Source organism: Lacerta agilis, chromosome 1, assembly GCF_009819535.1.
Source record: "Lacerta agilis isolate rLacAgi1 chromosome 1, rLacAgi1.pri, whole genome shotgun sequence".
NCBI lineage: Eukaryota > Metazoa > Chordata > Lepidosauria > Squamata > Lacertidae > Lacerta > Lacerta agilis.
Window position 1 is genome coordinate 20,194,233 of NC_046312.1, and position 22,607 is coordinate 20,216,839.

Consider the following 22,607-nt stretch of genomic DNA (forward strand, 5'->3'; position numbering starts at 1 on the left):
TGCTTTAAAGGTGTGGTATGTACACAACTGTAAAGAACTCAAATGTGAAATTGCTGATCTTCAAAATACGTAACGCTCTGAGACTCGGGCTCTGTAACTGAAGACAGGAAAGCAGCCAAGGCAACACATCTGTTTGCCCCCAGAACCCTAATTCTCTCCCTGGAAGAAGTCAGTTCAGGCACAAGCATCTACCCTACATCTTTTGATGTCTAAAGAATGAATGTAGCATCTTTGCAACAGGTTGTCCTGTTTGGATTTCCCTTACTTGTGACAAAAGTTAGCTGCTAAACTATGGCATAGTAGACAGACACTTGGACTTTAAGTGGGTAAACTCAGGTTCAAATCCTTGCCTGGTCATGAAGCACATTGGGTACCTTTCGGCTTTCCACTGATCTGGTTTGTATGATACTCAAGCCAAACCGTAGTTTACTGGGACTATGCAAATGTGTAAATTTTGCTCATCCCTTAAGTTTTTTGCTTGTTTATTTTTTGTTCCCATGAATTAGTGAGTGGTCTGAACCCAGGTTTGTGGTAAAGGTTTTTGTTTTTGTTTTTGTTTTACTACAGTTCATAGTTAGTGAGTAGGAAGCTCTCCCATAAGCCTGGGTTTGTACATCACACAAAACCAAACCATCACTTGACTCAGCATGCTAGTTGCACAGTCTTGGTAAGCCATAGTTTGGCTTACCATTTTGCAAAACAAAGCCAGTGTCTCCCAGAATGGCTTAATTTGCAATGTTGTTTTGGTGGTTTAAAAAGTGTGTATGTGATGTGTGTGTAACTGTGTGTGTGTGTAACCCTGAACTCCTTTGAGGAAGTATGGGATAAAAAAATAAGATTACATGTGCTAAAAACAACCCTTGAAAAATATCAGTCCGGCCATAGTCATCTGAAGATTGCATGGCCATTGTAAACTGCTTTCCAACTTTCAGCAACATGGCCATATATGGTTTACTTGTACAGGGCAATAAATAAATAATGATGTAACAAAAAGGTCAGGCTTATGTCATTTCGGAAAGGGATGTTGCAGAAAGCGAAGTTCTACAGATTATAATGCTGCAGGGAGAAAACTGGAGAGGGGAACAAGTCGCTTTGCCACAGACTTCACACAGGAAATCTGAGATTCAGAGCAACTTATATTTTGGCTTGTAATCGTCGATCATGGGGTGATCCAGAAATAAACTCCGCACTTCAAAGAGGGAGAGAGTTCAGAGCTGCTCTGCAGTTTATCAACACACAGAGACGGGAGAGAGATGCACCCGAAAGGGGATTTTCTGAATTAAGAGTTCACCAAGGAAAATCACTTTGGGGTAAACTTTGTTAGCTACAGAAGCTATAAGGTAATGCAGTTATGCATGCTTTGAATGTATTGGTTGGGTGCAGAACCTGTAATTTGCTTACAATGTGCATAACCGTTCCTTTCTCCAAATGTAGGAATGCATTAAATTAACTGTGGGAAATGACTTACACATACGAAATCTTGGAAGACAAAGGACTTTTTAAACAGAATTTACTTTGGATCCTATGTGGTTCACTAAAATGTAAATATGTAATTTATCACTCCCCCACCACTGCATATGCATCCATTCGAAAGGAATGTTATGATGTCTTTACTTCTGAAATATTATATGCAGAGGTGATTGATATTAGAAGAGGAATCTGAATGTCTGTAGTGCCTGATCTTTCAACAGACCCTACAGGGAAATGCTAAAGCCATCTTAAGTTACCATTTCTTTCATCCAGATTGTTTCTATTATTTCCATGGCTATGGCAAGATACAACAGTTGTGATGATGGATGCCAAGTGGTATGAATGTTGAATGTTGGAAGATTCAGGACATATGTGCAGCACATAGTTAAACGATGGAACTTGCTTCCACAGGAGGCAGTGATGGCTATCAATTTTGGATTAGACAAAGTCATGAAGGAAAAGACTGTCAATGACTATTAGCGATGATGGCTTTGCTCTTCACGGTTGGAGGCATTATACTCCTGAATACCAGTTGCTGGAAACTGCAGGAGGAGTGAGTGCTTCTGTGCTCACATTTTGCTTGTGGGTTCCCATATAAGCATGTGGTTGGCAACTGTTAGTACAGGATGATGGGCTAGTTGGCCCACTGGCCTGAGCCAATAGGCTCTTCTTAGGTACTTATGGTAAGGACTAAAGTATAACAGATACGGGGGTGGGTGAGCGGTCCGATTGCATGGAAGTGTTGTTGTTGGCGTCCAAGATGTGCCAAGGCATAAACAGTTTGATGTATCCAGACAGCTGGGGGCTGGCGGGATTCATTTACTCAGAAATGTTTCATCATCTGGAAACTTAGTTTCCCGTGCTTTAGCAGATTGCAGTAATCGTTGTGGCAAAAATATATTTGCCTGACCTACATCCTATGTAGCTGATCTAAAAATATTAGCTCTCAAGGTCTGCACGTTCCATCATACGTGTTTAGGATTCGGGTGGCTGGAAATTTACAGATCTTGCAACAGGCAATTGTGGCAAACAAAGCAGAAGATTCCCACTGTACAAAAGCAGCTGGTGAGCTAAACCAAGAAAAACATTTAAACAACAACAACAACAACGCCAACGCAAGGAGATAGAATTTATAGGTGGCCAATCTGCCCCCCTGCCTCTGAAAGGAATGTATGTGTATTTCATTATTGTAAAATATATTTGCACATTTAATCCTTTGGTGAAATGAACACATAGCCTGCAAGTGTCCCATCATGTCCCCCCCCCCCCCGAGCACACGGTTGCTATTTTGGGCACCGTGTTCTCGTGAGATTTTGCACCGAGATCTCACCCCAAAAAGCACTTTTTGCAGGGCCACGTTCTAGCCTGGCATCCCAAGACACATGTTTTTGGATGCCATGAAAGCATGCCCCCCCAATGTGCATCTTGGGGGCTCCATGATCGATCATGGGTCATGTGACTCTTGTACAGACAGGAAGACATGCGTCCTGGTTTTGAAACTCTACATGTTGGAGGGTATGTGGACACAGAAGACATTCTAGTTGTGGTAGCTCTCTCTCTCTGTGTCCATGCAATGCATTGGAGCTCCCATGACCCAAAGAAGATTACTGGACTGTTGGTCACCCTTGACTATCCTCCATGCTGCCTGGAGCTGATGTGAGCTGCACTCCAAGAGAGCACCAGGTTGGTGAAGGCTGATGTAGGCTTTTTACTGCTAATCAGAACCCAGGTTTCCTGAGCCTTACATGTCTACAGCTGCTCATGTGAAGAGACCCTTCTCACATTCCACCTGATGTACATAGATAAGGGGGAAAGGAGCAGCAGCCACATGCTGATAAAGGGCATGGCCAGTAGCTGTAATCCTGCCTCTCTTCTCATGTAATTGAGCATGTGGCCTGGAGAATATCAAAAAGGGCTGTAGTCACCAGAAGCCACCGGGAGACATCTCTGATATGGGTTAATGATAAAAAGAGGGATTCTGCCAACAACCTAGTTAAAAGCTGATTTGAAATCCGATTTAATGGGCAGGATACCCTTAGCCCGTCTGCAAATCAAGAAAGGTCAGGAGTCTGGCCCTGACTCCTTTGTCCTCAGGTTCCTGCGAGTTCAGTTAGGGGAAATACCATTCACTGAAGGACTTCTCCATTTCAGTTCCCAGGTTCCTTTTTCACAGAACGACCCAGAGCTGTATTTTTGTTTTGTTAAAGTTGGGCTCTTGTCATAACATTTAGATCAGACTTCCCCACCCTGGTGCCCTCTAGATGTTTTGGACTACAACCCCCAACAGCTCTAGCAAGCCTGGCCAAAGATCAGGGATGAGGAGAACTAAGACATCCTGAGGGCACCAGGTCGAGGAAGTCTGATAAAGATCACCGGATTAGGGTTGCCATATTCTGGCAATCAAAAACCCAGACACACACACACACCCGCTATTGGGGCACCCTGCCATCTCACATCTCCCTCGCTCGCCCCCTCCCTGCCACTAACCCCTTCCTCACCCGCCTGCTCCCCGTTCTTCCCTCCCCTTTCTTACTTTTATTGTCTTCGGCCTCCTGCTCATGATGGGAGGCTGAGTAGCCCTGGGGATGACGTACAAGGCCTAGTGACCGCTGGGAGCACCACGAGGTCTAACACGGCCCTGGGAAAGCCGTGCAAGGCCTGGTGGCAGCCAGGAACAACACCAGACCTAGCGTGACCCCCGGCAGGCCGCTCCAGGCCATCTGATGTGCGCTTTCTGTTCTGGGGCACAGCGCCTTCTGAGCATGCACGTCCCCCACAAAAAATATTTTAAAAAATAAAACATTAAAAAACAATAAAATAAAAACCTCAAACACAGACATTTAATCCAAAATGCAAAATCATCCCAGATGGGGGTGCTGTCCCCTCAAAGCAGGACGTTTCCCCAAAATTCCGGACATATGGCAACCCTACAGCTGATAGAAGGCTTTGCACTTAACACATGGCCGTGAGGCAGGTAGCTGAGTTGAGGAAGCAAATCCCAATAATTTGACTGATTCCTCTCTCTTCTGTTCCACAGCAAGACATGAGATTGGGGAAATCTAGATACATGTTCAAAGATAGCCAAATGCAAGTGTGAAAATGCAGCTCTGGCAAACTTCTCTGAAGTTGTTACACCAGTGTCTGCCTTGGGGCTGCCTTATGTTGCAGGCATGTCCAAAGTTCGTTTTGGGGGCCTAATCCGGCCTGCCGGTTGGTTTAATCCGGTGCCTGTGGCAGTTTATTTCCTGGGGTAAAAATCCTTCAACAAGTTCAATCCTAAAAGAAACTCAACAACTCCAACCCTAAAAAAGCTCAACAACTTCAATCCTAAAAGAAACTCAACAACTGTTGGCCCTTTGGTCAGCGCCCACGGCCCTTCACTTCATCAAATCTGGCCCTCTTTGAAAAAAGTGTCCAATGTGGCAGACGCGTGTGCCATATGCATACACTCCACAGGGGAACCATGACGGCGGCAGCTCTCTCTTGGGTATACTCAGGTTTCCCTCAGGGTAATGTGTGAAATGGCCGTCAGGTGGAAGGTAAGACCCTCCTGGGATCTGGCAGCTCCATGGTGGAACTGTTTCTAGCAATTGCTTCTTTCTGTCTGTGTGCCAGTGGCCAGTTTGTATCAAACTGGTTAGCTGGTTTATATGCTAAGAGCAGAGAGGGTGAAATTTGGACAGCACCCCAGGCAACGGGAGTTGACTTAAAAATTCAGCGTGAGTTCAGCTTTACCTCATTGTGAACAGTCAGTATATTGACCTCAGAAGCTTAGAAAACAAAATGGCTGCCATGGTGTGTGTGTGTGTGTGTACAGGACTTTGAACCATCTTCCAGCATATCCAGACAATTGTCTTAGTACTGTTACAAACACCCATGGTGATTCACGCGGTGCCCTCCTGAAGGAAATGTTCTTCCCTGCAATGCTCCTCCTCACACAGTGACCTCCTGTGAGCTGTTTATTTTCCTTTATGTGTCATATGAAATACTTGGCAAATGTCAAGTTGCAACCTGATCTCTAATGGAGTATTTTTAAAGGGTGACACAACTCAGGAAAGGAGGACCTGGGAGGTAGGAGGGGAGAGCTGGTACGTGACAACTCTAGCAAGAGTCTCTTTTTGGTTTTGCAAAGAAACATAAAATGGCCTGAAACTTAACACCAACTACTGGGAATAATCAACTTTCAGTGATTAAAAAAAAGGTCCTACCTCACCCTTAGTTTGGTTTTGCTACTAGAAGTGAGGGCAGAAAGAAAATTGCGCAAAACGGCAAAGCTTTTTGAGTGAACACGAAGGAGAGGTGCTCCTTGAAAAGCTGCTTTTTTAAAGCTCAGTTGGTCAGAGCGTGGTACTCATAACGCCAAGGTTGCAGGTTCGATCCCCACATGGGACAGCTGCATATTTCTTGCATTGCAGGGGGTTGAACTAGATGACCCACAGGGTCCCTTTCAACTCTACAATGTGATTCTATAAGGCGTCACCTCTCCAACCCCAATTTATATATGAACAGACTTCCGCGTGTGTGTGGAAAGTGGGGTTACGTTGAAGGAAAGCAGCCAGCATAACCCTCCATTTTCTCCCTTGTAGACAATTTTTATAACCTCTGCTCTTGTGCTCTTGCAAACTTATTGTACCTGCGTGGATGCCCAGAATGGAAAATGAAAGGGAATTATAGGGACAGAACTACCCAAACTATATAGAAATTTATTCATGTATGCAACTATAGTGGCAAGAATGTTACTTGCCCAAAAATGGAAAGAAGAAGTCCCAGCAAAAGAAGAATGGATACAAAAACTTGTGGAGTATGCAGAAATGGCAAAACATACCAGAAAAATAACAAAAATCAAGATAGCAAACTTTTTATAAAATAATGGAAATGGTTTATTGAACATTTACAAATAAATTGTAAACAGATAAGAACATTGGCAGGATTATTGTAATAACCTGCAGTTTTAAAAGTTTATATTTAAAGTAGATGAATAAATGAGTAAATTAAGTTAATTTGGATATGCAGAAAATACTAAAAATAAATTTAAGGAACCGCAGAAAGAGGGGGAAGGAAGTCAAGTTTTAAAATGTAAAAATGATTATAAAATTATTGACATGTATAAAATTGAAAATCGTAAAATTAATTAATTAATTAATTTTTTGGAAAGGAAAGAAAAAGGGAGGAGTGGCAGAAGGGCAACAGCATCACACAGCCCAGAAACATTTTGTAAAATTCACAGCATGCAGTTTATTGAGAGAGAACATTATGTAAAGATGATATACAGGTGGTACTTAACTCCTGTAAAACTAGCTAAAATTCATCATGGTTTAAGCAACAAATGTTGGAAGTGTAAGCAAACAGAAGGAACATTTTTTCATATGTGGTGGTTGTGCCCTAAGGTAAGAGAATATTGGGAGAAGATATATAATGAAATGAAAAAAGTGTTGAAAAATACCTTCAAGAAAAAACCAGAGGCCTTTTTATTGGGTATTTTAGGAAAGGACATTCCAAAATGTGATAGAAATTTAGTTTTGTATGCCACAACAGCAGCTCGAGTTTTAATAGCTAAGAACTGGAAGACGGAACAATTGCCTACTATAGAAGAATGGCAGATGAAAATGATGGACTATATGGAGCTTGCAGAAATGACCGGGAGAATCCGTGACCAGAGAGACGACGCGGTGGAAAAAGAATGGGGAAAATTTAAATTGTATTTAAAAGAATATTGTAATATTCTTTGGGGGGAAAAGGATAGGCTGTAGAATTAAAGATGAGGTAAATGATTTGGATTTAAGATTGAGGTAAGATGTAGAGATAGAGATAGAAATTGATATATAGATATAGTATTGAGTAAGGGATAAGAGAAGATAATGATAATTGTTGTTATTAGAAGAAGGATAGATATAGTTTAAATGGGAAGTTACTTAAGATATTTGCAAAGGACGCAGAAGGAGGAGACAGGAGGAAGTCCGATTAAGATGTGAGGAAAATAGAGGTTGTTTTTGTAGTTTTTTGTATTTTTTCTTTTTTATGTAGTTTGTTTGAATTGTTTTTGTTGTTGTTATAAAAATTGTTTAATAAATATTATTTAAAAAAAACCAGAAACATTTTGTGAAGCTCCACCCACTGGTGTGGATGGCAAGTGGTGGAGCTCCAACCATGACTGGGGGAAAAGGGGGAGTGTGCGATCGATCGCCTGCCAGTCATGCACACAGGAATATCAGATCCACATGGCCAGTTTGCCGCCCCCCGTCTGGACACAGCCTAAGTCTCAATTCTGTGCATTCCAGGTGTTTGGAGCCATCTCTTTCCGACTTAACAGGGAAGCGGAAGATGGCGACACAGGTCACGGTGGCCAGGAATTCGCAGGCGGGAGCTCTAGGACATGAGGACTACAGCCTCTATAGCAGTATGAGCGAAGATGAGCTCATTCAGTTGGCCATCGAGCAAAGCCTGACGGAAGACCCTGCAGAGCAAACAACTACACAGAAGACAACCACGCCGACCCACAACGACCCTAACTGCCATAATTTCTATCTTTACCCTTGGCAAAGGTAAGGGAGCAAGGAAAGAAAAAAAAACCCACAAAAATACCCCACCCCTTCCTTCTGTAAATTCACTGCATGTCCTGCAACCCAGTCCTAAACATTTGTCTTAGGTGGGTTAGATGTTAACTCTGGCTCTGTTGCCTGATACGGTTGCCGCTCTGAGGCTATGCAAGTCCTGCCCTGACTAGTAACCAGGCTGGAGATAGACCACAAAGACACCTCACAATATGCCCAGAAAGCATATTCTATTTCTATAGTTGGGAAAGTTCCAGAAAAAGACAACCAAAATTATCAAGGGGTTGGAGCAAGTCCCCTATGAGGAAAGGGGAGTAACAGGGGACACCATGGAAGTTTATTGAACAATGCATCTGGAGAGAGTTGGTGGGGAAACAGGTTTTCTCTCTCTTGCAAAACACGAGGACTCGGGGACATATCTAGTGAAGCTGCATACTGGAAAATTCAGAACAGGCAAAAGAAAATATTTCACACGGTACCTAGTTAAAGTATGGAATTTGCTCCCGCAAGAAGAAGTGATGGCTGCCAACTTGGATGCCCTTGAAAGAGCATTAGATTAATTTATGGAGGATAATGCTATCAATGGCTACAAACCACAACGGTTATACTCTGCCTCCACAGTTGGAAGCAATAATGAGAGCCAGTGTGGTGTAGTGGTTAAGAGCGGTGGACTCGTAATCTGGGGAACCGGGTTTGCATCTCCGCTCCTCCACATGCAGCTGCTGGGTGACCTTGGGCTAGTCACACTTCTCTGAAGTCTCTCAGCCCCACTCACCTCACAGAGTGTTTGTTGTGGGGGAGGAAGGGAAAGGAGAATGTTAGCCGCTTGGAGACTCCTTCGGGTAGTGATAAAGTGGGATATCAAATCCAAACTCCTCCTCCTCCTCTTCTTCTTCTTCCTCAGAATTCCAGTTGTTGGAAACCACAGGAGGGGAGAGGGCTCTTTTGCTCATCTCCTACTTGTGGGTTTTCTACAGGCACCTGGTGGGCTGCTGAATATAGTATAGTATAGTATAGTATAGTATAGTATAGTATAGTATAGTCTATATAAATAAAAATGTAAATGTTCATTTGTTACTAATCTAAGATCTCAGAAAGTCCTTGACTGATCACTTTGAAATTTTGACAAAACGTTGGGTTCCATTCCTGCCGTGTTTTTATGTAAAAATATTACATAAATGTCACACCTGTGACAGGTAAAAAAATTGATTTTTGGCAAAAATAGTGCCATCTGCTGGACGCAGAAGCAGCACACGGTAATTTCATCGGCCATCTGCGTGGGGGCGGAGCCAGCACTTTTACAGGAATGTCCATTGTGTGCGCGCGGGGGGCGGAGCCATCAGTTTTGACAGAAGAGCCGTTTCTGAGGGAGGAAGACCATGGAGCCTCTCCGCTGGGAGAGGAGGCAGACGGGAGTTCAACGGGGAAAGCTGTGGGAAGGGAGGCGATATCTCCACAGAATTACAAACGTGCACTTTCTCTTTTCTATCTTCCTTTTCAATTGAACCAAATGAGCCACAGCAACGCGTGGCTGGGTACAGCTAGTATAGTATAGTATAGTATAGTATAGTATAGTATAGTATAGTACAGTGGTACCTCACAAGACGAAATTAATTCGTTCCACGAGTCCTTTCGTTTTGCGATAATTTCATCTTGCGAAGCACGGTTTCCCATAGGAATGCATTGAAATTGAATTAATGCGTTCCTATGGGCATAAAAAGTCGGGGCTGCTGCCTGTTGCCGGCAGCAGCAGCAGCGACTCCCAGCTTTGCTCTGCTTCTCCCCTTAGGCGGCGGGGCGGGAAAGAGGCTGCCGCGTCCTGACTGGGAAGGTGGAGCCGGAGGGAGGGAGGGAAGAGCAGCGGAGCTGTGCCTGCTTCTCCCGCCTCAGCTGCTGCCGCATCCCCTCAGGCGGCGGGGCGGAAAAGAGCACAGTCAGAGTGCATGCACCCCTAAAAAGGACCCTGGGAAGAGTAGTTCACGCCGCGCTGCAACTCCCAGCGCCCAGATTCTTTGATGCGGGAGGGGACGTGCTTTTGAGTGTCAGGGGTGCAAACAACTTGAGCGGGAGTTAGCAAGTGGGGAGCTCCCCGCCCCACTTTACCCCTCCTGCTCCCACCACAACGGCCACCCCAGCAAGGAAGGAACCTGGAGTCACACCCCGGCCCGTGGGGTGGGGCGTGGCGGGGTTATTTTCCAGTAGCGGAGGCTCGACCTGCCAGCCTGCCTTCCGCAAGGAAACAAAAGAGGCACTTACAATGGCGGAGAGAGGGTTGTATCATCGCGGCTCAACGGGAGGAAGGGAGGGAAGGGAGAAGCTGGCCGAGCGCCTGTCCCAAGTTTCGAGGGGGAGGCCCAGTGAGGCACGAGGAATGCGCTCCTCTTCCTCCCTTCTCCTGCAGCTCAGCCTCCTGCAAGCATTGTCCACAGCTGCGCTGGGAGACGCGTGCACGAACAAATACTGTAGGTGGGGGGCGGAGGTTGCAGCTGCTTGCTGGGAGCGCGCGGGGCTTCATGGAGGAATTCACACGCCGGAGGGAAGATGCCCAGAGGGAGATTTGGAGCTAGCAATCCCTCCGAGAGCCGCGGCGAAGACAACGAGGAGGAGCCGCTCCGTTTCAGGTTCCGCCGACGCGCTTCTTCTTACAGTGGTACCGCGCAAGACAAATGCAAGACGAATGTTTTCGTTTTGCAGGTCTCGTCCATAGAAAAATTCGTCTTGCGAGCCACCTAAAAAATCGAAAAACCCTTTCGTCTAGCGAGTTTTTCGTTGTGCGAGGCATTCGTCTTGCGAGGTACCACTGTACAGTATTTATCCATGGCTTGCTGGCTGGCAGGGACCCTGAACAGGAGGACTCTTTGTATATGAAAATAAGTTGCCAACTTTTGTTTCAGGTACTACTTGTCCTCCTCTCAGACGTATCTTACAGAGACTTAGCATTTCTCCAAGAGGCAAAAAAGGAGGGGGGGGCAGAATAAAAACAGTCCTTTACCAGAGACAGGGACAACAATGAGGGGGTTGTCCCTGGTAAAGAGGGGTAGTTGGTGCATATGGGACTGAACGGTTAAGGGGAAATTGAAGAGTGACTGAGCTTGGTTTTCATTTCCCATGGATAAAACATAATAATCGCAACAGGAATATACAATAAAACTGCACTACTATTCCAAGCTTTTAAAGCCCCTCTGCGAACACCTATAATAACTTGATTGCATCTGTACAATGCGCAGTGCTTGTCATAAAATAAAGATTCCGTTTCTCTCCCTCATTTAGAAGTAGCCCCATGTTGGGCTTCGCAGTTGTCTTCCTAGTTACAGTTGAAAGTACATTAAAGCTTCAAATGCAATGGAAAGACTTTGCCGCAAAGGAGCAAGTTTTTCTTCTTGTGCAACCGATTCCGACCCATGTCTGTTTGGAAGCAAATCTCACCCTGTTCAGTGGAGCTTACTCCCAAACTAAGTGTGGGTGGTTTTTGTAATCAAGCAAATAGAATTCTGGCACATTAGAATTTCCTAGTACGGGACTAAGGTTGAAATTCCGCAAACACTTACCTAGGAGTAAGTAGAGTTTCCATATTTCAAAAAGTGAAAATCCGGACACAACAGTTGTTGAGCTTCTCTCTCTCTCTCTCTCTTTTGGCCAAAGTTTTGGAGCTATTTTTCTTTTTGAAATTCGCCAAAGAATCAACACTTCCCAGCTATGTCCAGAAATTCCTGTCGTATGGCAGCCCTAGGAGTAAGCCCCAATGAAGTCAGAGACACATATGTCTAAATAGACATTATAGAATGGCTTATTCGTGTTATGTGTATTCATCTAATACACATTACAGAGAGGGAAATTGTGTCGCAAAGGGAAGCAGTGGGTACGTCCTGTCTCATTTTACACTGAATGTGAACGTATAGAGGGTGTAGAGGGTGTGCAAGTTTTTAAACTTTTAATTACTCCACTGTATTTTGTTCTTAGAAGTTCCATTTGTTCTGCTATTCATTCATTTGCTTTTCATTTGTTTTCATAAATAATTCAGGTTATTCTTAATCCGACTGTTTCCATTCATGATTCCACAGTTGATTTCAAGGCAAGACCTAGTGAGTCTTTTGTTGCCAGAAAGATGTTGGTGTTTTTAATCCAAATAACACAACCTCTTCAGGAATTCTACTACTCATTCAAAGCATCACCCTTGCCACATTTCAGACAGGTGGGGAAAGGGGTTGATGTTTAATTTAAAAGGGCACACATCCTTTAAGCTGCCCATTGTTTCGAAAAGAAGATGTAGCTAAAAGGATCTGACCTGCCAAATTTCAGAGAAATAGGACATTTTATAAGCACCACTGTATATTTTTTCACTGCTTTTTCTCCCTGTAATCTTTCTCTGACCTGTACAGGCTGTCCCAGACAGTTTCCATTTTTCATCCCAATAGAAACAACTGAAGCTAATACGAACCAAATGGTTCCCCACCCCCTGCCCCATCAGATCTCATTTGTTTGAATTCCCATTCATTTTTATAACTAAGAGGAAATGAGCAAGACTCCTTTCTCTAATTGCTAGTTTGTTTTAGAATGCACATCCCTAGAAATCTACTTCTGATGGAGATAGGGAGCCCTGATCATAATGGCTGCTAAATTCATTGTGTCAGGGCCCCCTCCTCTGAAGGGCATGTCATGGCAAGGGCATGTCATTGCAACCTTCATTGCGATAAGCATGATGCCTGAATACAAGTGTGTATTGAAAACCCTGCACTTATGTGGTTTGTGCCACCTCATTGGCATATACAAGTCTTAAGGCCCTCTTTTGTTACCTAAATTTCAGGCATTGAAATTTAGGTTTGATGAGGCCCTAAGCTATTGAAGGTAATAGGGCCCTTTAAAAGTCCAGCTGTCCTTTGTCAACAACAAATTGTCACTGTTTTTTGTGTTCAATATAGGCTACATGGTAATTTATGGACCTAATAGGTATCTAAAACCATTCGCACATAACAAAATATGTATTTTATCAAAGTAATTGTTGAACTGAAATACAATTAAGAAGAAGCATATTAATAGTGAAATGCAACTGTTTTTTTATCTTATATTTTGGAAATGTACATCCAGGTTTTTTTTTCCTTTAATTTTTTTGGGGGGGCCCCAAGAGAGTGGGACCCTAAGCTATAGCTTCTTTATCTTATACTTAAATCCAGCACTGCATAGAGAAATATGCTGTTGATTTCCAGATGTTCCAAAAGTGAGCCTTGCTTTATATTTCTTTCATTTGCAGGTGCTGACATCAATACCCAGGCCAGTGACAAAGCGTCTGCCCTTTTTGAAGCTTGTAAAAATGGACATGATGAGATTGTAGAGTTTCTCTTGTCCCAAGGAGCCGATGCTAACAAAACCAACAAGAATGGCCTCTTGCCTATTCACGTGGCCTCCAAAAGAGGCTATTATGAGTAAGTTACTTTATTCCTGAGGGTTGTTGACAGATTTGGGTAGTTCTGCATAAAGGTAAACAGGGGTTCTTTAAAAAAACACCATATAAGCTTATGTATGTGAATCCACAGTTATCATGGGGATTTGGGTAGCAATGAATGTACTACAGACAAGATCCAAAACAAGTTGTTCTGTTTAGAATATGAGTTTGCCCTGGGGACATGTTGCCTTCTAAGAAGGCATTTTCTCTGCCATCATTTTCTTCCAGTAATCTCACATCTAATGCACAGTTTATCCTCTGTGATTGGAGGGGTTATTGTTTTATTTGTTTGTTTGTTTGAAATATTTCTAAGCTGCCTTGGAAAGTTTTAAGCAGAGGTTGGGTGACCATCTGTCATGTATAATCAAAAATAAATAGATCCAAAGACTTCACTTGCTAAAATCACACAGGCTGATGTGTGGTTGAGAAGCTGGTTGAAATGTACCGGTAATAACCAAACATCTTCATTGCAAGTAAGTTATTAGACTCAGCTCTGCCGAAAATAAAATTTAAAAAGTAGATTCTTTTACTTTGCAAAGCTCTGTCAGCGTAAAACTGCATTGATACATGAGATCAGAATTAGGTTGAAGACCCAATGTTTCTGAATAGTTAAAGATCAAGCACTTGTTAAAAGGTTTCAAGGTGAAAGTATTAAAGAGCTTCCCATCTTTAGCTGCTTGGACAAAATATTTATCCAAGTGGCAAACTTTGCCCCCGCATGGCCAGTCATTTTAATCCCTTTGGTATTCTGAATAACAACACTCTTCGCGGTGACCTCTCTTTCTAAGCATGTGGATTTAATACATAATTCTGCAGGAATTCTGCATTCAGACTCACTGCCAGGACACGAAGCCTCCATAATATGAAAAGGGCCAAGGGGATTGTTTCTATTTTTTAAAAACTCTTGTTGCTTGACGTTTGTTTATTGTACTTAATGCTCTCACCCTGTTTGGAAGGCTAATGTGAAACTGTATCTTGTCAACTCCATGACCTTAGGGGCATATTCTTTAACTCATACGATCATGAATATTTGTAGCTGTGAAGTGGTTGGAATTTATTCCTTTCTAGATATAGTATTAATAGATATAGTATTTATTACGTTCTTTATTAGCGGTATGAGACTTAGAAGAGTGGGACCTGATGAACAGTATGATGAACCTATCAAGTAGCTGGCAGAGAAGGAGAATATTAAGAAGCAAACCCGACAGCAGGATCAGAGTAAAAAGGAGCAGACAGGCAGTCATGATAACTAGGAATTCCTAAGGGATGATTCACATGATCACTCTAGAGCCAGTGTGGTGTGTGACCCAGTGTGGTGTAGTGGTTAAGAGCAGTAGACTCGTTATCTGGGGAACCGGGTTCGTGTCTCCGCTCCTCCACATGCAGCTGCTGGGTGACCTTGGGCTAGCCACACTTCTTTGAAGTCTCTCAGCCCCACTCACCTCACAGAGTGTTTGTTGTGGGGGAGGAAGGGAAAGGAGAATGTTAGCTGCTTTGAGACTCCTTCGGGTAGTGAAAAGCAGGATATCAAATCCAAATCCAAACTCTATGCTGGTGTTGTGCAGTGCTGAATCGATTGCCTGAATAGCTCTTCCTCACAAGCACAAATTGCCACTGCTAAACTCATGCCAGGATGGTTTGTTGTGGCTTAACAAGCCATGGTTTGTAAAGATGAGTCAGATTGCCCTGATTTAGGAACCATATGCACAGTGCAATCTAGTTTGGGAGAAGAGCTGTATGAATTAGTCCTGAATAAGATAATGTAAGTTTGCAACTTCTAGTGCCATGCTTGTTTACAGAGGAAGATGTGTTTGCATAGTCTACTTGACAAATGCCTTTTAAACTGTATTTTGTTTTGGCATTATTCAGGGCTATAGATTAGCTTTCTAATTTCATAATTATCCACTACAAGTCTTGGGGAAGGGATTGACCTATACCGTAGGCCAAGCTTTTGCATAGTGTTGGCTTTTAAGATATGTACTGAACCATCCGTCTCTCCAACATCCAGCAACCGAGAAGCAACTTATGTATATTCTTTACACAGCAGTGACAGTCATGCTGGAAGGATTCTCCTTAGACTTTGTTGGTGTAATACTCTTCTCTTGTTATTCTTAGAGTTGCATGAATTTCCTTTCAGATCAAGGGATGAAGTCCAGATGTTGCTGGACCTCAGCTCCCATCATCTCTAACCACTGGCCATGCTGGCTAAGGTAAATGGGAGTTGGAGTCCAACAACATCTGGAGAGCCACAGGTTCCCCATCCCTGACCTAGATCATTCCTTTAAAAAATTGCACCACAGCGGCACAAGGAGCAACTAATTAAAACAACCTCTCCTCACGAGCACCTTTCTTCACAAACCAGGTGGATAAGTGTTGGTGGTAATCTGAAGGTTCTTTGATGTTGACCCTTCCATCCTACCCCATCTAGTTGCCTCCCATAATTTAGTTTAGATTTACACCCAAAAGAACATGGCTTGCTCTGTTTCAGAGCTGCATTTGATCAGGTTCTTTAATACCCATAAAGGTTATGCTTCTTTATGTTCAACAAGGTATCGGTCCCTTACTGAAAACAAAGCCTGCCGTTCCTCTTTAACCCAGCTCTAAGAAGCTTGCTTGAGCAGCAGAATAATCTCAACCCTTAAATGTTAATAAATCCCAGTAGAATCCAGGATGACTAATGCTAGTGCTTGGCAAACTCTCATTTCGGCACTGTGTGTGACTTTTCAGCTATTATGGCTATTACAAAGCAGTTGTTAGTGGTGGATGTTTGCCAGCTAAACAGCACCCAGGCTTCCCGCCTTCCAGGGAGCATCACTGCTGTGTGAGGTCAGCCTTTCTGCTTTGAGAAATCATCTGCACATGAATTTCCTCCTGTGGCTTTGATTATTTTCTTCTGATGAGGGCATAATGTCTCGAGAGCATGGATAATGCAAGGCAGGCTGGTAGCTGTTGTTCCATGGACTTTTCCACTAGTGATCCTGTTCCAGCTGTTGCCTAGACCTTTCCTCTACTTTAACTGCACATGTTGAACTTCTTCATGCCATAGGCCTGTCTCAAACTGATTTGCTCAAGAATGTTTCTGATAGAACCACTCATGCTGCCTGTCTGCCCATCCCACTCTTGAGCACTGTGGACCAGATGAGCTGTTTCAGTCCACATTGTGAAATTACATGCCTCACTCCATAAAAACCAAAGACAATGTTCATGCAATGTAAGGAATATCAGGGGGAAACCATTCACCACGGCGGCCTATATCAATATAGTTTATAGATCTCATTCAGAAAGAGTGCCACTTTAAGAAAAGCATAGGATATAAGAACTGAAAACAGAAGAAAGGGGAGTTGCAAGCTGGGATGGAACAGCTTAGTTTTATTCAATAAAGTTATCCGAGGTTGGTATGGAGTTTGGCTACACAAGAACAGGCCTTTTCAGTGGTAGCCCCGATTTGTGCAGCGATCTCCCCTGGGAAATGCACCTTGTGTACACCTCCACTGTTGCTCTTTAAAGAACCAGGCTGTCATTGTTTATTTACCCAGGCCTTTGGTAGTTAAGTTGGCCTTTGCTGTGGTGCTAATCTTTCAGTGGCACAGAGAAAGACTTGTCCTTCCGGTTGTGGTGTTGGATGAGCATGATAAGAATTTTTCATTGTACAATTTTGGGCTTTTGGTTGCTTTTATCCGTATGTATTTTAGCCTTGTCTTCAAGGCTAAGGAAAAATACCACCTGTACCCAGCCTTAGCATTCAAGATCATTCCTCAGGTGCTGTGGCCACCTCTCTCCCCTTGCCTTAATAAATCATAAGCAATCTGAGGGCAGAGATGATTTCACTGCTGTTATATATGCCTGCAGCGCCTATCATAACGGGACACCCAGATACTGCTATAGAAACAATAACTTTGCTAGAAAAGCAAGCTTAAGCTCACGTCTGGCCCTTGATTCATTTCTGCTAGGATTGTGAAAATGCTGCTCCCGGTCACCAGCCGCACTAGAACCAAACGCAGTGGAATCAGCCCTCTGCATTTGGCAGCTGAATGCAACCGTGACGATGTCTTGGAAGAGCTGGTTGAGGCTGGCTTTGACGTGAATTTCACTCTCTCTCCTGAGCGCTCGCGGCTCTACGAGGACAGGCGCACCACTGTCCTCTACTTCTCAGTTTTTAACAACAACGTTGAAGCTGCTCAGCTGCTGCTTGAGGCTGGGGCCAATCCCAATGTCGACCTCATCAACCCCCTGCTCATCTCCATCCGCCATGGCTGCATGAAGATGATGAAGCTGCTTATTGACTATGGAGCCAATATTGATGCCTACGTGGCTTCCCATCCAACGACCTTCCCTGCTACCATCATGTTCTCGATGAAGTATCTTGCTCTGCTGAAATTTTTGATGGATCTAGGCTGCGATGCCATCTCCTGCTTTAAATGTCAGTATGGGTGTGGCCCTCATCCTCCCATTGAGGCTAAGAGAGACAGGTATCATGATCCCCAGGTGAATAAAGAGCAGAGCATTGTACAGGTGAGTCTACCCTTACTAGCTCATATTTTCTATGACATTTGGAGGAGCTGTGGTTACGGCCTTTCCTTAGGAAAGGCTTCAGGTCCAGTCACCAGCTTTTTCATTCTAAAGCAGCCTTCTTCAATCCAGTGCCCTCTGCATGATTGGGACTATAGTTCCCATTAGCGCCAGTCTGCATGGGTAATGGTTAGGGATGATGGGAATGGCAGTCCAAAACATTTGGAGGGCAGTAGAATGGGGAAAACTGGTTTGAAGTATGTAAAGTAGGTCTGGGAATGCCTCGCTCTGAAATTCGAGAGAACCATTAGCAGTCTGGGTGATAATAAAGCAGAGAGCTAGCTGAGTAATTGGCTGAACAGCATAATCCTACGGGGGGAAAGGCAACATAGAAAAATCAATGATACTTGATAAAACTCCCAAACTGCTGGGTGTCAGATGTTTTTGAAACTTATTATGGACTCATATTAGATAGCGTATATATATATATATATATATTTCTCGAGTCAGCCACCCATATTTCCTATTGAATAAAAAATTTTGTTTAACGATGGTAACTGAATGCAACATCTGTCCATCTGCTATTTTGTGTTTTTATGTTGTAACCCAGCCTGTGATGTCCGGATGAAGGGCGGTATATGAATTTAATAAATAATAATAATCTTACCAACTTCACAGGATTATGATGGAGATAAGTGAGGTCCTAAGCACTGTAAATAAATTTCTAAGACCAAAACATCTTGAAATAATCACATGCCCAGAGAGGTGGAAGCAGAAACCATTCCTGCTTACCTAGGCATTTGGTAGCTGAAGTTCAGGGCAAAATCTGAGATCAGTGGCTGAAATAATGTTTTGAATTGTAACTGTTTTTATAAAGTTTTAACTGTTTTAGATATATTTTTGTTTCTTTAAAAAATGTGGACGTTTTGCTGCCCTGGACTCCTTCAGGAAGGGCAGCATACAAATTAAATAAATAAACAAATAAATAAATAAATAAATGAGAAATGGGCAATGTTAATAGCATACAGGCAACCATCTGCATGCATGCAATTGTGCATCATTCGGGCACACCTAAATCAGAGTTGCCTGTCTTAGAAGTGGGGCCTGCAGCAAAATGTTGCAGTGTGAAATATTACTGTTCAAGAGTTCCAACCAGATAGCCATGCCCTCTTCCAGGACACTATTTTCTGAAGTTGTTTGTACCTCTGCAAACACTGGGGCTTACCGAAGCTTGCCTATACTTCCCTCCAGTGGAGAAATAGTGCTGTTTTGGGCTAAAGTAAAATAGGCATTTGGGGGATGAGTTTGCTAGGATGTAACCTTGAGAAGTAATTTATCTGAACGCCACTAGAGGGCATTTAAACTATTTCACAGAGAGTGAAGTAAGAGCTGCTAGCAGCAGCGTGATTCGTTATACATCTGGAGAATACTTATTTTACTTTCAGGGCAATCTTATTGGGAGATGCTTCTGTTAATATGGAATTTAATATCTAGAACAATATTTTCTCATGTTGTTTGGAGTTGGGTGCTGCAATGTGCCAGGCATATATGCAATGTTCAGATTTTCTGCAGCCTTGCATTTTCCATTATGAATCCATTATGAATGCATGTGGACAAATCATAGTGTTAGAACTATGCAGCAGAAACAGGGATGGGGAAACTGAGGCATTCCAGGTGGGTGGACTACAGTTCCCTTTGGCCTTGCTGGCTTGGGCTGATGTGGGCTGGGATCAAACAACATGTGGAGGGCCACAAGTTCCTCATTCCTGAATGGAATGAAGGACAAGGAACAAAAAGCTATTTAGGCTATGCATTTCAGAGTTTCCTATGACCAGACATACAAAACAGGAACTTACAGCCACTGTCAAAGGCTGCCCATGAAGGGCCACATTTTAGAGTTGATCTGCACAGCACACAAATTGAGGTGGTAGAATTCTAGATTTTACCACTTCAGGATATATGTGGTCATAGTTTTGAAAGCTCTGATCATGATGTAAACAAGCACATCAAAGAGCGGGCCAAGTTGAATATTTCTCCACAGTATGATTGCTTGCTACATGCAGGAATGGTAACAATAACAATAACAATAACAATAACAATAACAATAATAATATATTTATGCCCCACCCATGTGGCTGGGTTTCCCCAGCCACTCTGGGTGGCTCCCAACAGAATATATAAAAAGCAACAAAACATCAAACATTAAAAACTGGGCTGCCTTCAGTTGTCTTCTAAAAGTCAGATAGTTGTTTATCTCCTTGACATCTGATGGGAGGGCATTCCACAGGGCAGGCGCCACTACCGAGAAGGCCCTCTGCCTGGTTCCCTGTAGCTTTATGCTGAATGCAAGCATTCAGAATGCATTGTCCCCACCTCTAACTTTAAATGATAGGGTCAAGGATTCTGCGACCTGCTTTCCCGCATCTTGATTGTAAGGCAACCAGGTGAATCTGTTGTAAATTTGAGCTCTCCCTGCAAAGTTCATGACCTTCCACCACCTCTTTTGCATGTTGTCTGCTAGTGGTCTACTTTGGATTTGGGGAAAGGGTGGGCTGGGGTGTCTGTTGCTGTTCTTCTACAATAACGAATTTTATATATCTTGTTTTTGCCCCAGTTTTGTGAAATGGTATCAACTCCAGAAATGTGTCGTTGGGCTGGGCCTATTATCGATGTTCTTCTGGATTATGTGGGCAATGTGCAACTTTGTTCCCGGCTCAAGGAGCACATTGACAGTTATGAAGACTGGGCTAACATTAAATACAAAGCAGGTTAGTTAAAATAATTCTGAGTAATCTAAAATAGAAACTAAAGTTTTCAAACTCCTCCTTCACCAGAAGAGGCGGGGGGAGTGAGAGCCTGAGACTAAACTATGCAAACCACCCTGGGGGTTTTTTATTGAAGGATTTAAGTTTGGAAACTTCAAAAAACTAATTAGTGAAGACATTTGCTTCTGTAAAAAAAAATCATAACACTCTCTGGTGACTATTTCAGGCCCCAAAAAGCAGCATAAAAATGTATTTTTGCTTGCTCACTCACTTACCCTACATATATTATCTTTTCCAGAGCCACCAAGGCCACTTGCTCACCTCTGCCGGATCAAAATTCGAAGTCTGATTGGGAAGAGCCGTATTTCTCTTATTGACACTTTGCCTCTTCCAGGGAGACTGATGCGCTATTTACAATATGATTATACTCGCTGACCTAAGGTGAACTTGGCAGTCAATCATTTCCTAGAGTGACAGCCACAAGATGGAGACAGACTGAGATAATGGAAGAAAAGGCCGGCTTTGCTATGTAAGAAGGAAAAAGGATATCGGAAAATCAGAATTGCAGAAAAGGCAAATCCAACAGTATAAATAAGTATAGGAAATAAGTGAAGAAGTTGGGATAAAAGACACTGGTAGCACATGGCAAGAAAGTGCTATGCTATTTTGTAGAGAGAAACATTAAGATTTCTAAACACCTCAGTATCACATGTAAGGAGAATATGAAAGAGTTCACAAGAAGCAAGCAATCTCTAAGTATGCTCTCTCACACAGACAAATGTAATGTATAAACCAGATGATCCCACACAATTTTAATAAATGTAGTGGCATTTTATTTTGTTTTTGCACCTGTGGCAATCACATGAATTATTGTCTACTATATTCATCATCTGCCAGTTCACACATTGTATTTGTCTGCATAACTGGTTGCACACCAGAAGCAATCAGGATTGCTCACATGGACAGCAAATGTATTTTTGGAATGGTCCTATACTCAAAAGCATCTCAATCTAATGCAAAGATCTAAAATGCCCACATTTCAGTATGTTTCAATTCATTAGTTGAGCTGCAGTTTAGTTTAGTTTGCAGGATTGATCAAACCTTCTGGCTGCTATTTCTGTCTCATTTGATACCACCTCACATTTTCGTGTAGTTTAGTTGGCCTTTCGGGATATATAGTTGACTTTTTTCCTTAGTGATAAAAGTTTTTGACAATTATTTTTGTTCCCACGTTAGTCATTTAGTAAATACTGAATCTAGTAAAAAAAAAATTGTGACCCCAATTAAAATTAAACAAAGACTTAACCAAGTGTGTGAGCTGAAGGATTTAACCCACAATAATTATGTGTATTACATTAAATAGGCAAAGGAACGAGGTGAAATTCTGTTTTAGTTTATTATACTACATCAGCCTTCAATTCTTATGTCATTGAAGCCAATGGTATTTAACCCTTCTGTTATAGCAGTAATGAAGGAAAGAGCTGATTCAGCACTTGCGTTGCTTTGGAAAGAAGAAAATGATTGATGTATTGTTGCTGGAAAGCACGGACAGTTATTTGCAGGGCTTCAGAAAAACACTGAATCAGCTTCAGATCAAATACTCTGGCATAACTTGGGTTGTGATTTGGAAACTCAGATGCTTAGCTGCATGATGCCTAAGCAACAATCCAAGCAGAATATTTTTTTAACACTGAATGACTTATGGCTTGTATGTATGAAGCAGTAACGTAAGTTTGCTGTTAAACCTTAGAACAATTCCTTCAAAGTGGAACCATGACTTGGCTGAGATGCATTTAAATGAGCTAAATAGGCCATTGTGAGGCAAATTGTCCACCCACTTTCACTGAGGCCTGTGATTATCTTCCATTGACA

The 22,607-nt window shown here is 42.8% G+C and overlaps 1 protein-coding gene across 1 annotated transcript; it reads left to right on the plus strand.

Moving 5' to 3' along the window:
• Window positions 1-1,046: 1,046 nt before the first annotated feature.
• On the plus strand, window positions 1,047-21,610 carry ASB2 (ankyrin repeat and SOCS box containing 2). Its single transcript, XM_033173401.1, has 7 exons — window positions 1,047-1,340; window positions 7,749-8,012; window positions 10,423-10,483; window positions 13,203-13,441; window positions 17,412-17,973; window positions 20,585-20,738; window positions 21,034-21,610. Exons 2-7 carry the CDS (start codon window positions 7,792-7,794, stop codon window positions 21,168-21,170), a joined length of 1,374 nt encoding a protein of 457 aa, XP_033029292.1. The 5' UTR covers window positions 1,047-1,340; window positions 7,749-7,791; the 3' UTR covers window positions 21,171-21,610.
• The last annotated feature ends 997 nt before the right edge of the window (window positions 21,611-22,607 follow it).

Excerpts from the sequence above, each read along its gene's own strand:
- ASB2 (XM_033173401.1), top strand. The coding sequence starts at position 7,792 with ATGGCGACACAGGTCACGGTGGCCAGGAATTCGCAGGCGGGAGCTCTA. Across the intron at positions 8,013-10,422 it reads TATCTTTACCCTTGGCAAAG|CTCAGCCTCCTGCAAGCATT; the intron begins GTAAGGGAGCAA and ends CTTCTCCTGCAG. Across the intron at positions 20,739-21,033 it reads TAACATTAAATACAAAGCAG|AGCCACCAAGGCCACTTGCT; the intron begins GTTAGTTAAAAT and ends TATCTTTTCCAG.